Genomic DNA, 16,048 nt, shown 5'->3' with positions numbered 1-16,048 from the left:
TTTCATGGCAGTTGTAGGTAGGATGAATTGGGGGAAAGAAGTTGGGGAACAAGATGGAGACAATAGAGGACAGTAATACATTATATCAGTGTTGCCCAATTGTTTTTTCTTCAACTGCTGTTAAATGCAGGCTTGAATCATATAAATAGATTGGGCCATGGTGAAAAAGCATCTAGTGAAGCATCACAGATTGAATGGCTGGAAACTGTCACACACTTTGTCACATATCTTGAGTCACTTGGTGCTTTCAAAAACATATTGGCTTACTGGCAATTTTAAGGTAATTGTTGACATTAAGTAGGGAATTTTTGGGGGCTTCTTACCACCAATGAAAGAATGACCACAACCAAGACCTAAAATGTCCCATGTGAAATATTTGCATTTTCATTCCGTTTGGTGGTGGTTTCGGTATCTGCAATTCCTTCAAGTGGATGGCACAGAATAATCTGGACCCATTTCTGGCGAAACAGATTCATGTTATATAAAATGGGGTTAAGAACAGAGTTGCTGAAAGTTAGGGTTGTTACCCAAAAAAACACAGTTGGTGGGATAGAAATTTGTTTGTGAAGGTTCTGAAGGAGAAGCAGTAGAACAAGGACAGCGACGGGAGTCCACATAATGAAGAAAGAAATCATCAGAATGAACAAAGTACGGAAAAGTTTGTAGTCTCTGTGGGAGACCTTTAGTTGGTGGGCCTCGCAGCTTATCAAGCGGTCCCTCACTGACTTGGTAATCTGTCAGACATAGGAAAAAAAGGTTATTTTTGTTCATGTTCTGATACTAAAAATGTCAACCTCTGAATTTCATTATACAAAGCAAAAAAACTCTATAGTAAGCCACTGAAGAGAAATGTTAATCTTTATATATTAATGTTTATATATATTCTTATGCAGGGCCGTATTCTCCATATAGGCAGCCAAGAATTGCAGCTTTAGGGGACAACCCTACGGTACCTATATAGTAAACTTTAAGCTGCCAGCAACAAAGATCAGGAACAAGGCTAGAAGCTTGTTAGAGGTGTAAAGGAGAATTCAACCCTAACATTAAAAAACCCCTACCATAGATAGACCCCCTCCCTCCTCCCCCAGCCTAAGTGTTACCTGGGCAAATTCCCCTAATATTTTACTTATCCCATGGTGCAGATTCAGGCAGATTCATGTGCGCCATCATCAGCCGCTTCAGTAATCTTCGGAATGAGACCGGCGCTTCAACAATTTTCATCAGTTTCGGCACATGCGCAGTTTTCGTGAAACAGAAAATGTCACTGCCACGCCGGTCTCATTCCAAAGATTTCTGAAGAGATGAAGATGGCGCCCGTGAACTCCGATGCCGGAATCTGCACCTAGGGTTAAGTAAAACGTTAAGTAATATTATTAAGTAATATTATTTTAGGTATTACGTTTAGGTATTATTATTAGTTTAAGTTTACATTTAACACAATGGTTTACCTCTTCTTCTCAATGCTTCTCTATGTTGCCCTGGGCAAGTGCATGTACAGAAATTATTTGGGGCAGAGGACCACTTTGAAGAAGAGACTCAACTCTACTATGGTGCATATACTAACAGAGGGGATAATAGTCTCTGGGAAGAGACTGTGGCTGTAGGATAGCAGGTACAGTAGGGAGAGATGGTGCCTATAGTAACAGTGGCATAATAGACTCTGGTAGGGACTGTGGCTGTGGGATAGCAGGTATAGTAGGGAGAGATGGTGCCTATAGTACAGTGGCATAATAGTCTCTGGGAAGGGAGTGTGACTGTGGGATAGCAGGTATAGTAGGGAGACATGGTGTCTATAGTAACAGTGGGATAATAGTCTCTGGGAAGGGACTGTGGCTGTCGGATAGCAGGTATAGTAGGGATAGATGGTGCCTATAGTAACAGTAGGATAATAGTCTCTGGGAAGGGAGTGTGACTGTGGGATAGCAGGTATAGTAGGGAGAGATGGTGCCTATAGTAACAGTGGCATAATAGTCTCTGGGAAGGGAGTGTGACTGTGGGATAGCAGGTATAGTAGGGAGAGATGGTGTCTATAGTAACAGTGGGATAATAGTCTCTGGGAAGGGAGTGTGACTGTGGGATAGCAGGTATAGTAGGGATAGATGGTGCCTATAGTAACAGTGGAATAATAGTCTCTGGAAGGGACTGTGCCAAGTGACTGTGTGAGATAGTAGGGAGAGATGGTGCCTTTAATAGCAGTGGGATAATAGTCCCATTTTTAAAGGGCCAGAGTATGATAAATCTCAAAATTCAAATTCAAAATTCAAATCAAGTTTGGAAAATTCACAATTCGAATTTGAGAGTTTTGACCAAAAAAAATTGAATTGTCACTTCGACCCTTAATAAATCTGCCCCATAATGTTATAAATCACCAGTTTTAGTGTGATTTACTTTACCTTATATATCTTGGTATAACTGGCCACAATGATTAACCCTGGTATAATAAAATTCAAAATGATAAATGAAATATCCCATGCAATTTCTTCTCCGACATTTGGCCAGACCAAAGTACAAATGGGAATAACCTGTGGGAAAAGATGAATAAAAAAATAAAGTCATTTGCTTCTGTTCATTTGAGTATATATTTCATTGTGAAGTTTGTGGCTTGCAGTTTATAATTAAAAAAAAGGCTAAAACAAAATAAAAACTTGAAAATGACTCTTCCCTTCTCTTAATAATGACACATTACATTACATCTTTCTAGAGCAGCCGCTTGTTACCATGCGTTTTGTACAACTGTCAGATCACTGTAATGGGTAAATCAACCCCAAAAATAAAAATTTGACTAATAAAATAAACATAATTCTAAGCAGCTTTCCAATAAATATTAATTAAACATTTGCAGTGCTTTTAAAGTTATTTGTAAAAACAATTACTATTGAAAGCAGCATTTGCTTAACTCCTGGTTGTTATTTTTTTTTTAACAATGTTGCAAAAGTCTTAGTTCTCCAGCAAAGTCAGATCTGTTAATCAGCTGCTTGTCTTACATTGTATCAACAGTCTGAGCCACCAGGGCAGAGATTAGAAAGGGACAGACAAACACAACTTTCAGTAGCAATACATATACATAACAACATAAAAAATATAGAAAATGTGTAATGAATATCGATGAATGTTGCTTAGAATCATGTTTTCTTTAATTAGAAAAAAATTTTTTTTTTTTGAGTTGACATTCCCTTAAAAGTTTAGGGAATGGGCTCATCAACCAAACTATTCTTCACTATAGAATTCTTCATCGTCTTAAATTATTTATCTGCTCTTCCAGGGCCTGCTAGATTAATATATTTACCTGCAGTCATTTTGCTCCATGTTGATACAATGTCTGTAATTGTAAGGGTCCAAAAAAGTGAGTGTAGAAGAATAAGGCACTACAGCAGAGATTAACTGTTTACTTGCCACAAAACATATATTATATATGCAACCTAAGGCAGAGGTATAATACAGAATAGTGGCCAAAGATTCATCAATCTGCAAAGTTTTAGGACTCCCAGTAATATCCTTCTTTCTTTTCTTGTAATTGTAAGGGCAGAGACAGATGAGAAGATTCGGGGAGATTTAGTCGCCCGGCGACAAATCGCCTCTTCTTTTGGGGTGACTAATCTCCCCAAACTGCCTCCCCGCCTGCTAGAATCTAGATCTGAGTGCTTCATTTTCCGAAGTCGCCCGAAGTTGCCTCACAAGGAAACTTCGGATGACTTCGGGAAAACAAAACGCTCCGAGTGCCATCACGCTGGCGATTTAGGCTATGGCCGATGGGGAGGCAGTTCGGGAGATTAGTTGCCCGAAGAAGAGGCAATTTGTTGCCAGGCGACTAATCTCCCAGAATCAGAATCTTTGCCCTAAGGGTCTGGTGCTATATCAACCACAACTGAACATGAATACGACCAAAAGAATGAAGATCTCGATAGTGGTTTGAATGTCAATGGGATCTTACTGGGACCATCAGGGAAAGTATTTGCAAATTGGTACAATATTCAGTATGATATTAAATTAGAATCAGGATCAAGTGCATACATAGGACCAGGTTTAGGAATATATAAAGCAGGGCAAAATTGCCAGAGGACCATTAAATGTTGTACATTATGTTTTGGGCTTCTGTACCAGTCCAAGGCAACCACAGTCCTTACGCAGTAAAGATCTGTGTCTCCAATGATGCCCCAGTAGCTCCCCATCTTCTTTTCTGCTGATTCACTGCACATACTCTGTGCTGCTTTCACTTACTGAGCTTAAGGACCCACTCACAATATACAGTACACATAGAATAGAAATGTCACAATATAAGGCTGATTAGTAATTAATACAGATAATTACTACATGACAGCACAGAAAACTAAACTTTTGAGTTTTTGCACTTGGCAACTTGTTCTAAATGAGTCTTGCCCCTTGGAGGGAGGAGAAAGAATAGTATGTACTACTGATACTAGGTTGACTGAGATAAAGGTAAAATTGTTCATACTTTACCCCCCTGCACCACCAGTGACTAGTGAGGAGCGATATCTCTGCGTTCCACCGCTGGCGAATAAATTTGTGAAACTGTGGTGAAAATTTGCCATCAAAATAATTTGGACACCCATTGACTTTAATGCATTTAGGCAAAATAGACGCGCATCAAATTGTCGCAGGCGTCAAAATGCGCAAATTTTTTGGCAAAGTGAAACGGAACAAATTCGCCTATCACTACCAGTAATTGTAAGTCTGACATGGGGTGGTGGGGTGGGTAGAGACATTAATTTATTGGCTACCAAATAATAATTACTTTTTATTCTACAGCTATAACAGCTGAAAAAATTGAAGTCTGATTGTAAAAGACTTATTTAAGTTAATAACTGGAAACCATACATTATGGAGGTTATTTACTAAAATCCAAATTTATCTCATATTTTATTTAAAAAAAAAACCACAAGCAAAATCCCATGCTTGATTTGACCTTATTTATTAATAAAAATAACCCTAATTAATTGGATTGCGGAAAAACTTGATAAAATCAAGCAAAAACCTGAATCGCTTGAATTTTTCCGGGATTTTTTCTTGAATCACTCGATTTTTTGCCTGAAAACCCAGTATAAGTCTGATTTTCAGGCTTAACCCAGTGCAGACCACGATAACTTAATATTGAGATAGGTGGCTCTCCCATTGACTTATAAAGGACCTCAACAGGTGTGAGATGGGTATAATAAATCTCAAAAAAATCAAGTTTTTTTTCCCACGAAAAATTATTTTTTATTCCCACAAGAATTTGAGTTTTTGCCCCAAAAAGCCTGACCAGATAAAGAGGTTTAGTAAATAACCCCCAAAATGTATGCCAAGAACGAGCTATATATGAACTGGCACACAAGAAAGACTTAGCAAGGGTCGGAGGCTTACAAAATAATGATCTTTATATAAGACACCTCCAGTATACTGTACAATATAGACTAATAAAGAACTACAAAACTCTACAAACTCTGCAAGTCATTGGAGGACCAAGCACTGGGTTGGACTGGGCTGGTGGGACATCGGGTAAAAACACTGTGAGCCCCACCAGCCCAGACCAGTACCTGTTTTCAGCCCACACTGCCCCCTGATCTCCGGCCGCAACTACAGGACAGGTATGTGCAGAGGCCCGGAAGGGGGTTGCGATTGAGGCGGGTATCTGTAGGGGGGATTTACGGTAGAGGCAGGGGGCCCAAGGGGGGGGGCTGTAGTGGAGACCCCGGTGGGGCCTCTGACTCACCATGGTGTATCCAACATTCAACCATAGTTCCAATAATACCTTTTTTTCCAATAAAACCTTGAACAGCAAATAAATTGTTTGTCCCAAAGCTTCTCCAATTTGATCTAGGGATATCTAGGAAAGCAAATAGGCATTAACCCCAAATTTCACCAAAACTGGCCTTTAGTCTGAGCCCCTCCTGCCACTGCTCCAGTTTCCCTTGAGAGGAAGAAGATCCACAGTTTAGGAACCACTGTACGATCCTCATGGAAATTCGGACATATATGCATAGTGTAGCTATCTCTAACCCACATGAAAAACGGAACCCCAAAGAACTAACAGAGACATCTGAAGCGCTATTATAGAGATGATGTGGATAAACCAAACATCAATATAGAATTCATATGTGACCCATACGAGAGATCCAAAATATTAGCCCGGAGTGCAAGTGAGGTGCAATTAGCGAAAGAGAGAATCATAGACACTTTTTGGACAGCAGAACATACCAGCCTAGAGCAGATGTGAAAAGCCTGCATGGATATATATATATATATCACAGAAGAGCACAGAGTCATCCTTAGTATATGAACAAATATACCTCCACAGAGCTGGAGTGTAAGCCATCTGAAACATGAATCGTGGCACTGAGGAAAAATTACTTTCTTGTAAACATTACATCCAATAAGAGAAGTATAGTCCAAACAACCTGTACAGACAATGAGTACAATAGCTGGGCAAACAACCAATACAACAGGACATATGTCTGTGACCTACAGCCATAAACCTGTTCAGTTAGGATATTGGGCCTACAAACCAAAATGTGTTGCTAACACAGTTACCAATGCTAATGATGAAAGAAGATGTAGAGCTTCAGCACACCAAATGAGGAAATCGATTGAGTGGCATTCTAAACAAGCACAAGCAATTAACGTTAAGAATCTGCAACCCCACTACAATCAACCCCCAAAAAACACCCCTAGCAAGAGGCAACCCAATAGCTATATAAACACATCTAGCATACCACAGTACAATCAACCTGATATACTACTGACTGCAAGAGGCCATGAAATGTTATAGACTGGGGCCATGATCCCCAACCAGTGGCTCACAAGCAACATGTTGCTCACCAATCCCTTGGATGTTGCTCCCAGTGGTCTAAATGCAGGGGATCATGTTTCAATTTTTGGTTGCATAAAAAACAGTTTTATGGCTGAACAGAGCCTCCTGTAGGCTGCTAATCCACATAGCACTACCAAATAAGCAAACATATCCTTTATTTAGCACATGCCCAGGAACTTTTTTTCATCCTTGTGTTGCTCCCCACCTATTTTTACATTTGAATGTGGCTCACGGTTAAATGATTTGGGGACTCCTGCTCTATGATACCTTCAGCCTACAATACAAAGGCTCCTGCTCTGATCCACCAACTAAAAAATTGAAAATGCCCACCTCAGACAGATAAATCGACAATTAAATAACAAAGAATGTAGGGCTGTAACATGTGCAAACTCTTGTATCCTAGCAGAAATTGCCATGTAGCATGATCAATACTGGCAACCTGAAATGTAATCAGATATATTAGATTGCTACTGACACCAAACCCTGAAGCACACATCAATTACATATCACATCAATAATTTTCAAATACAGGCTAAGGGTCAGTAAACCAAAACTTTCAGTAGGGATGACCATGTAAGAACACTTCTCTCAGCAAAAATACAGACATATCTGACTCAAATGAGCACTATGTTTTTAGTGTTAAGCATGGTCAACTGCTCCCAGATGAGGTCTACCATATCAGCCAGGGTATTACCTAAAAACAGGGGTCCCCAATCTTTTTTTACCCGTGAGCCACATTCAATTATAAAAAGAGTTGAGAAGCAAAAGCAGCATATAAAAAGTTGTGGCAGGTGCCAAATAAGGACAGTGATTAACTACTAGTAACCCCTATGTGAACTGCCAGCCTACAGGAGGCTCTACTTGGCGTATAACTAGTTTTTATGCAATTAAACCCGCCTCCAAGCATGAGATTCAAAAATAAGCACCTGTTTTGAGGTCAGCGAGAGCAACATTCAAGGGGTTGGGGAGCAACATGTTGCCCACTAGTTGGGGATCACTGCCTAAAAGCAAGGCCCCTAAATAATAACTTTTTAAAGTTGGCTACAGACGTACTGATAATGGGACAGATTCAATTCAGTGTGAAAAACGACATGGACGAGATTTAGTTTGAGATGCAATTCAATTTAGAAAATATTATGTTCACATGAAAACTCTATTGAAGTCTCTCACGTGATAAACCATAAGATAACTTTTACTCACTTAATTGAATCTGGCCCAATATCAGACCATATTGGTATGTGTATGGTAGCCCACCAAATCCAATGGATATCCTTGTACAATGGATATTGGTAGGTTTGAGTATTGGACAGGTGTAAAAATATAATCATTGGCAGAGTTAAATGGAGACACAGCTCTTTGTACGAATGACTGTAACCATAAGAATTCTCTACACACACACACTATGGGGCAAATTCACTAAGATGCGAAGTTGCGCCAGGCGCAACTTCGCCGCACTTCGCCAGGCGTAGTTTCGCCAGCGCTTCGCAAATTCACTAAAATCCGACATTGCGCACAGGGGTAGCGTAAGGTTGCGGAGTTGCGCTAGCGTTGTTTCGCTATATAAAGCGAAGTTGCGCTAGCGAAGGCTAATTTGCATACGGCGCGAAATTCAAATTTCAATGGAGGAACACGTATCTGCACTACAAATGCCTAGAAAACCTTCAAATCTGCAAATAAAATTTTATTTTGCCCTACACATGTGCCCACTGTCTAGGTAAGTTGCCATGAGTCAGGAAATGTAGGGGGAGGAAGGGGAGCCCCAAAATTTTTCGATCTTTTTCAGCCTATCAGCCATCATGTAGAAAACACGCCAGCGTTTTTTGGGACTTAGAAAAAATTTTGACTTTTTTTTAAACAATCCATATCTACTCTATTGCGCTTCGCCAGGTCTGAGGTGGCGAAGGAAGTCTAGCGTAAAAGGTAGCGTTCAGTACACTGCGCAAGTTAGTGAATTTGCGTAGTTTCGTCGCTAGCGAAGATTCGCCTGGCGTAAGGTTGTGAAGTATCACTAGCGAAACTACGCCAGCGTTCGTTAGTGAATTTGCGCAGTAGCAAAAATGCCAAACGCTAGCGAATTAACACTAGCGTTCAGCGCTTCGCGCCTAAGTGAATTTGCCTGAGCAGGTTGCGCACAACTTTCCCTTGTTTGTTAGGGCTCTTACACATGAGCGTTCTGACCTGCGCTCCCCTGCGTTCCGTTTTTTGGCGTTCAGCCGCAGGAATAGACGCAGGAATAGACGCAAGTCATTATTTGAAATGGGGCTGTACTCACTCAGGCGCGTGTAGGCGCCGAATGCAGGAAAAATGCAGCATGTTGCGTCTGAACCTGAATTCGGCTGCTACACGCGCCTGAGTGAGTACAGCCCCATTTGAAATAATGACTTGCGTCTATTCCTGCGCTCCCCTGCGGCTGAACGCCAAAAAACGGAACGCAGGGGAGCGCAGGTCAGAACGCTCATGTGTAAGAGCCCTTATAGTTATACTGAGCAGTGACCAGCTCCATGTTGTAGCTCCCACCATTCCCAGCTATAGTCAGGTGATCCCACTGGTGTCTAATAAAAGGGCAGCCAAGTTTGGGAGTTTTACTTTGAAAGCAGCAAGTAAGTTGCAGGTAAAACTTAGTCCCTTTGTAAAATGTATACTGAAGCAATAGAATTATTAATGAATCAGATAAAATTGAGCATAGGACTGGCCAGATATGGGATGACTTTGACGTAGTTGGCCAGCTTAAATATATTGCAATATATGGACAAACAATCCCTGTTTTGTTTAAAGGGTAAGGCATTTTTCAGTAGCAGTATGCACAAAATGTCTCTGTCTTAAATATATTGATAATGGGTTGAGTGCAGAGGAATCTTGTATTTGTCTATATGTATTTTGTGGTCACAGCCTCATTGCAACCCTGCCTAATGGTTTTAAAAATTAGTGGTGAGCACAACTTTCCCTTGTTTATTACAATAATATCATAAAGGAAAATACTGTATTCCTTATTTCCCAGCGTTTCACTGTGGGAGAGAGCGTTGCTGACTCTAAACTAATTAGAGACTAACCGGTAACAAATTTGCAAGATAAAAAAAGGAACTGAAAGAAAACTCATACAACCAAACCATGATTATTATGCACACTCGTTATTCATTTGAAGGCACAATGGAGCCACTTAAACAGAACAGACCACTTTAGAAATTAGAGTAATAATAAAGTATGTGCTCTTACCGTGCCGTTTACTTTTTGTTCCACTACTTTGAAAAATAAGCACATGGGTAAAGCAGTGAAGGCAGAGAATAGCCAAATTCCCAAAAGTCCACACACCACCACTTTTACATTGCACGTGGTAGCCTGGGTGACTTTCATAATGGAGATCATCCGCTCCAGACTTACAGCTGAAAGGGATATGAGAGTGACACAACCACTCAGACAGATAATATAAAAATGCATATGGCAAATAAATTCTCCCAACACCCAAACCTCAGTCCAGCGGATAACCAAAATGACGGGGATCATGCTAATGAAAAGAAGATCCGCACAGAAAAGGTTCAGCACAAAACAGTTGGCAGTTACCAGCTTTTTCTTTTTAGCCATCAAGATGATGGCACTTATATTTGTGACTATGGAAACGATAAAAACCAAGGACATTACTATAGTCTCCAAAACAGTCACCGCCACTTTGTTACTAGTCTTAAAGTCTGAAAAAAATGTAAAATAGATTTGACTTCCATTTGAAGAGAAAAAAGCGTGATCCATTCTTCCTTAGCACAAGGAAGTCATATTCATCCTCTTGATAGGAAATCTGCAACGGTATCCAAAGCCCAAGGTCCAACAGATCATAATGAATGTCACATAAAGGCAGCGATGGCTGACGGCAGGAATCAGACAATGTTAAATTTATCCAAATGCTCAGTAAGACTAATACTAAGGCAGCACGAAGGTTCCTCTGTCATATGAAACAAGGAAGTACAGCAGTTTTCTTATAAATATCCACCCATCTAAAACAAAGATGAGGGTGTTGGGTTTATCTTCTGGTTTACAACCTCAAACAAAAAAAACTGTCACTTACTGTATCATGTTGTACAAGAGGAATTATTTGAGAAGGGCACATTCTGTGCACCTGCAGGTTACTATAGCTGTACAATGAGGAGCAGGCGTAAGGGAGGGTATTTGTATATTGAAATATGATGTATGGGAAACACCCACCATGTCCTGTGACTGGGGAGCATGGCTGAAAAATGCAGATCTGTCCCATTTATGGTCAATACTCACCGGTCACAAGACAGAGCAAAGAAAGTAGAGATTCCCATGGGTGGATTCGTAGCCATTTGTCCCCCTTCTTCGAGTGACCAAACCCTGCAAATCTCTCTCTTCATAATGCAGAGTGCAATGATTTTCTAGAACCCGTGAAAGTCCATTTTTTTTCCATCCAGGTTTTATGGTTAGCACTGGCAACATCAGTGATGTACAGGTATAGTCCCAGTAAAGTAAATATTTTTGAGTTAGCTTTCTAGTTTGAACTATTGAAAATGCACCATAAAACTTTGAGTACAGGTACGGGACCTGTTATCCAGAATACCTGGGGTTTTCTGTAATGTGGATCACCATACCATAAGTCTACTACAAAATCTTTAGAAAAATCTATAAAATCATTTAAACATTAAATAAACCCAATAGGGGTTATTTAAAAGTTGTCTTCCAAGTGATGTGAACTTACATATACAGGTATGGGATCCGTTTTCTGGAAAACCGTTATCCAAAAAGTTTCGAGTTACAGAAAGGCCGTCTCTAGTGATGGGCGAATTTCTCCCGTTTCGCTCCGCCGAAAAATTAGCGAATTTCCAGCGAAATTCGCTAAACGGCAAAAAATTTGCGAAAGTCAAATTTTGACGCTGGCGCCAAAATATTTTAGACGCCGGCGTCAAATTTGCCGCCGGCAACAATTCCGACACCCATTAAAGTGAATGGCCGCCTAGAACTGTCGGAGGCGTCGCAATTGTCGCCGGGTGAATTTTTGTGGCAAATTTGCAAATTTATTTGCCGGCGGCAAAAAGCGGAGATTCGCCGCAAATTCGCGTCTGGCAAATAAATTTGCCCATCACTAGCCATCTCCAATAGACTCCATTATAATAAAATAATTGAAATTTTAAAAAAAAAATGTCCTTTTTCACTGTAATATTAAAAAAGTCACGTGTGCTTGATCCCAACTAAGATATAATTAATCCTTATTGGAGGCAAAACAAGCCTATTGGGTTTATTTAATGTTTAAATAATTTTATAGTAGACTTAAGGTGTGAAGATCCAAATTACGTAAAGATACTTTATCCAGAAAGCCCCAGGTCCCAAGCATTCTGGATAACAGGTCCAATATCTGTATTCTTTTCAAAAGGGAAAATGTTGGAAGAGGTAAATCTGATTAGTTGTACCCTGGATATTATTATAGTAAAGACTTTGGGTTTTAATTGGTTAGTAAATTGTTTAATACAGGCAGTGTCGGACTGGCGCATGCGCGCAGCACCTTTCACTGAGGAGCGGCGCTTACACGCAGGCGCGAAGAGCAGCGCCTTCGCGCAAGCGTGCTAGGCGCGTCACAGTAGGGGGCCCTGGACATTAGTCCCGCAGGGCCCCCCAGTCCAACCCTGAATACAGGTATGGTACCTGTAAGGCCATGAGTAAGTGCCCCAGTAGGCATGAAACGCGTTAGGCAGTCACCTGTATGTCCTAATAAATTATTTGAATTTTTAATTATAACTTTGGTCTTTACTTTTTGAGAGAACTCACAACCTTTTTACTGTTCCAGATTTTTGCACCCATGGACTGGGGTGAACTGAGTATTTTTCTCCTCTCATTGGAAACTTCTTTATTGATTTATAATGGTACAGTTACCGGCATTGTGCACCAATTCCCTCAAGGTATGGGACCTGTAATCCAGAATGCTCAGGACCTGGGATCTTCTGGAGAAGGGCTCCTTGGATAATTTGGATCTCCATACTTTGTCTACTGAAACAATATTTAAGCATTAAATAAGACCAATTGGATGTTTTGCTCCAATAAGGATTAATTATAACTTAGTTAAGATCAAGTACAAGATACTTGACGAAAAAGGAAATCATTTTTAAATTGTGAATTATTTTATTAAAATTGAGTCTATGGGAGATGGCCTTCCTGTAATTAGTAACTTTCTGGATACCGGGTTTCCAGATAACAGATCCCATACCTGTATGTTAGGCATATAACGATTACAAGCAGTGGTCAACAAGTCTTCATTTTTTTCTGGTTTTTAAATTATTTGCTTTTCTGTTTTCCCAGGTTTCAACTAAAATACAGACGGAATAAAGACAAAATCAATTATTTATTTTTTATAGTTATTTGCCTTTTTCTTCTGACTCTTTGCAGCTTACAAATGGGTGCCACTGACCCCCTTCTAAAAAAACAAATGCTCTGTAAGGCTACAAATGGAATGTTATTGTAACTTTTTGTAACTGATCCTTCTATTCTCCTATTTATGTTCCAGTCTCTTATTCAAATCAATGCAGGGTTGCTAGGGTAATTCAGACCCTAGTTACCAGATTGCTTAAATTAAAGAGCTGATGAAACGCCAATGGTGCGAAACGCGTCAGGAGGGAGTGGCTGACACGAGGTATGCAGACAGGGAGGGAGACACTGCCATGTTGTATATAATGCATGAACACTTGTATTGACTATTTATTTGTATTTCGGTGAATTTGCACAAATAAAAGTTTGATGTGAGGTTCTGTGCATGTTTCTAATTTGAGTGCATTTATATTTGGACCAGTGCACAGGGCCCACATATTGATAGCAATAACCCATATTATATATAAATTACAAATTAAAGAGCAGCTGAATAAAAAGCTAAATAACTCAAAAACCTTCAATAATAAAAAACGAAAACAAATTGCAAAATGTCTCAGAATATCACTCTCTACATCACTCTAAAAGTTGTCTCAAAGGTGAACTTCCCCTTTAAGCAAGGATTCTATGTGCAGTGTGTGTATGAATGACAATATACAGGTATGGGACCTATTATCCAGAATGCTCGGGACCTGGGGTTTTCCGTATAACGGATCTTTCCATAATTTGCATCTTCAAACCTTAAGTCTACTAGAAAATCATGTAAACATTAATTAAACCCAATAGGCTGGTTTTGCCTTTAATAATAATGAATTATATCTTAGTTGGGATCAAGTACAAGGTATTGTTTTATTATTACAGAGAAAAAGGAAATAATTTCTTAAAATTTGGATTATTTCGATAAAATGGAGTTCATGGGAAACGGCCTTTCCATAATTCGTAGCCTTCTGGATAATGTTTTTTACGGATCCCCTGTATCACCTACTTTGGGGGGCAGATTTACATATGGTCGAATAGCGAGGGTTAATTAACCCTCGATATTCGACTATCTAGGTTAAATCCTTCGAATATCGAAGTCGAAGGATTTAGCGCTATTAGTTTTACGATTTTTCTTCGACCTAAAACAGCTAACAAAGCCTATGGGGACCTTCCCCATAGGCTAACATTGACTTCGGTAAGTTTTAGGTAGTGAACTAGGGGGTCGAAGTTTTTTTTTTAAAGAGACAGTACTTCGACTATCGAATGGTTGAACAGTCTAACGATTTTTAGTTCGAATCGTTCGATTCAAAGTCGTAGTAGCCCATTTGATGGTCGAAGTAGCCAAAAAAAAACCATTCGAAATTCGAATTTTTTTTTATTCATTCCTTCACTCGAGCTAAGTAAATGGGCCCCTGGAAGGAGTTAGATGTAGTTTGGTGACCATGACAACTGTAAATGGAAGAGAAACAAACACCCAATATAATGAATTATTCAGCATTTATTAAATAGAACTTTATTACATACATACTCCGATTCTGTAATAAAAAAAGTCAAAATATATTAATGGTTCTTAACAAATCCAGCACACAAAAAAAATATATATCTACATGCCCTAAGCAATTCAGTTTTTATTTAAAAGGTAAGTAAAAGTGCACATGGAAACAGTACTAAAAAGAAAGAATTTAGGTACATACATATATTAAGTTAATTATGGCAATGGTTCAGCCTGCTAAGGAAATGATGTTAAAGCCAACTGCAAGTGATACGGTGATCTCAACATCTTTTTTTCAGCGTAAGGGTAGGACACCACGAGCGATTCTGTCGCGATCCGACAAAACGCATGCGACAAAAATAAGGCAAGAGATAGAATTGTCACATGGTGTCGCAGCGTTGATCCGAAGCGATCCTACTGTCGGATGCAGACGCTGCAACACCATGCGACAATTCTATCTCTCGCCTTATTTTTGTCGCATGCTTTTTGTCGCAGCGCGTCGGATCGCGATCGCTTGTGGAGTCCTACCCTAAAGCAGAGCAACCGATTAATACAGCAAAGCACCCCAAACACAGATACCCAAAAGATGTCCAGTAGAATGAACTAAGTTTACCCCAGTCTTTTAACCCCTTAGAAATGACTTTCATTATTCTAAATGCATTAGACCAGCAACAACTACAGGCTGGTTATGATGCATGAACCCATATTACATAAACATCTGTAGGGTTGTGATATGGCTCCTACCCCAATATGTCATAAAAAGGCATTAAAAGTCTCCCAGGTGCAGTAACCCATAGCAACCAATAAGATGTTTGCTTTTAAACAGTTGACCATTAAAGGCCCAGTAACAAAAAAATTTGTTTGTATACTACGAAAGAAAAAAAAACAACCCACCAACACATATTAAACTTTAAAATCCCAACGTCTTTATTTAGAAATAACTTACCGAATCTCCGCTTGCGCTCCTCTTCAGAAAAGGCGACGATCCATCATGCGGCGCTCAATTTCTCCAATAAGGAAAGCAGGGAGGAGAAATGGAGCGCTGCACAATGGATCTCCCGATCGCCATTTCTGAAGAGGAGCGGAAGCAGAGATTTGGTAAGTTATTTCTAAATAAAGACTTTTAAAGTTTACTATGTGTTGGTGTTTTTTTTTCCATAGTATACAAATTTTTTTGAAAAAATTTGATGTTACTGATCCTTTAAATGCTATCTGCAGATTGGTTACTATAGGTTACTGAACCTGGGCAAACGTAGGGGAATATTTATTAACAGCGGAGACAAACATCAGCAGTTGCCCATAGCAACCAATCATCAATTCGATTTGCGCAATCACCTACAAATTAGAAAACAAAAGCAAAGATCTGATTGGTTGCTATGGGCACCACCACCAGTGATGTTTGTCTCCGATGT

At 39.7% G+C, this 16,048-nt stretch overlaps 1 protein-coding gene across 1 annotated transcript; it reads right to left on the bottom strand.

Moving 5' to 3' along the window:
* Nucleotides 1-227: 227 nt before the first annotated feature.
* ffar4.L (free fatty acid receptor 4 L homeolog) lies at nt 228-10,727 on the bottom strand. The gene is made up of 3 exons (XM_041568742.1): nt 10,022-10,727; nt 2,394-2,522; nt 228-734 (listed from the first exon to the last, which is right to left on the bottom strand). The coding sequence occupies exons 1-3, from the start codon at nt 10,547-10,549 to the stop codon at nt 354-356; spliced, it is 1,038 nt and encodes a 345-aa protein (XP_041424676.1). The 5' UTR covers nt 10,550-10,727; the 3' UTR covers nt 228-353.
* Between the last annotated feature and the right edge of the window lie 5,321 nt (nt 10,728-16,048).

This window comes from Xenopus laevis, chromosome 7L (genome assembly GCF_017654675.1).
Source record: "Xenopus laevis strain J_2021 chromosome 7L, Xenopus_laevis_v10.1, whole genome shotgun sequence".
Taxonomy (NCBI): domain Eukaryota; kingdom Metazoa; phylum Chordata; class Amphibia; order Anura; family Pipidae; genus Xenopus; species Xenopus laevis.
Note: the sequence above shows the minus strand (reverse complement) of the source record. Positions and strands in the feature narration are given on the sequence as shown.

Bases quoted from the DNA above. Each gene is read 5' to 3' on its own strand.
- ffar4.L (XM_041568742.1), bottom strand. From the start codon at position 10,549: ATGGATCACGCTTTTTTCTCTTCAAATGGAAGTCAAATCTATTTTACA. The intron at 2,523-10,021 runs GTAAGAGCACAT...CTTTTCCCACAG, and splicing joins AACAAAAAGTAAACGGCACG to GTTATTCCCATTTGTACTTT. The intron at 735-2,393 runs GTAAAGTAAATC...TATGTCTGACAG, and splicing joins GTTATACCAAGATATATAAG to ATTACCAAGTCAGTGAGGGA.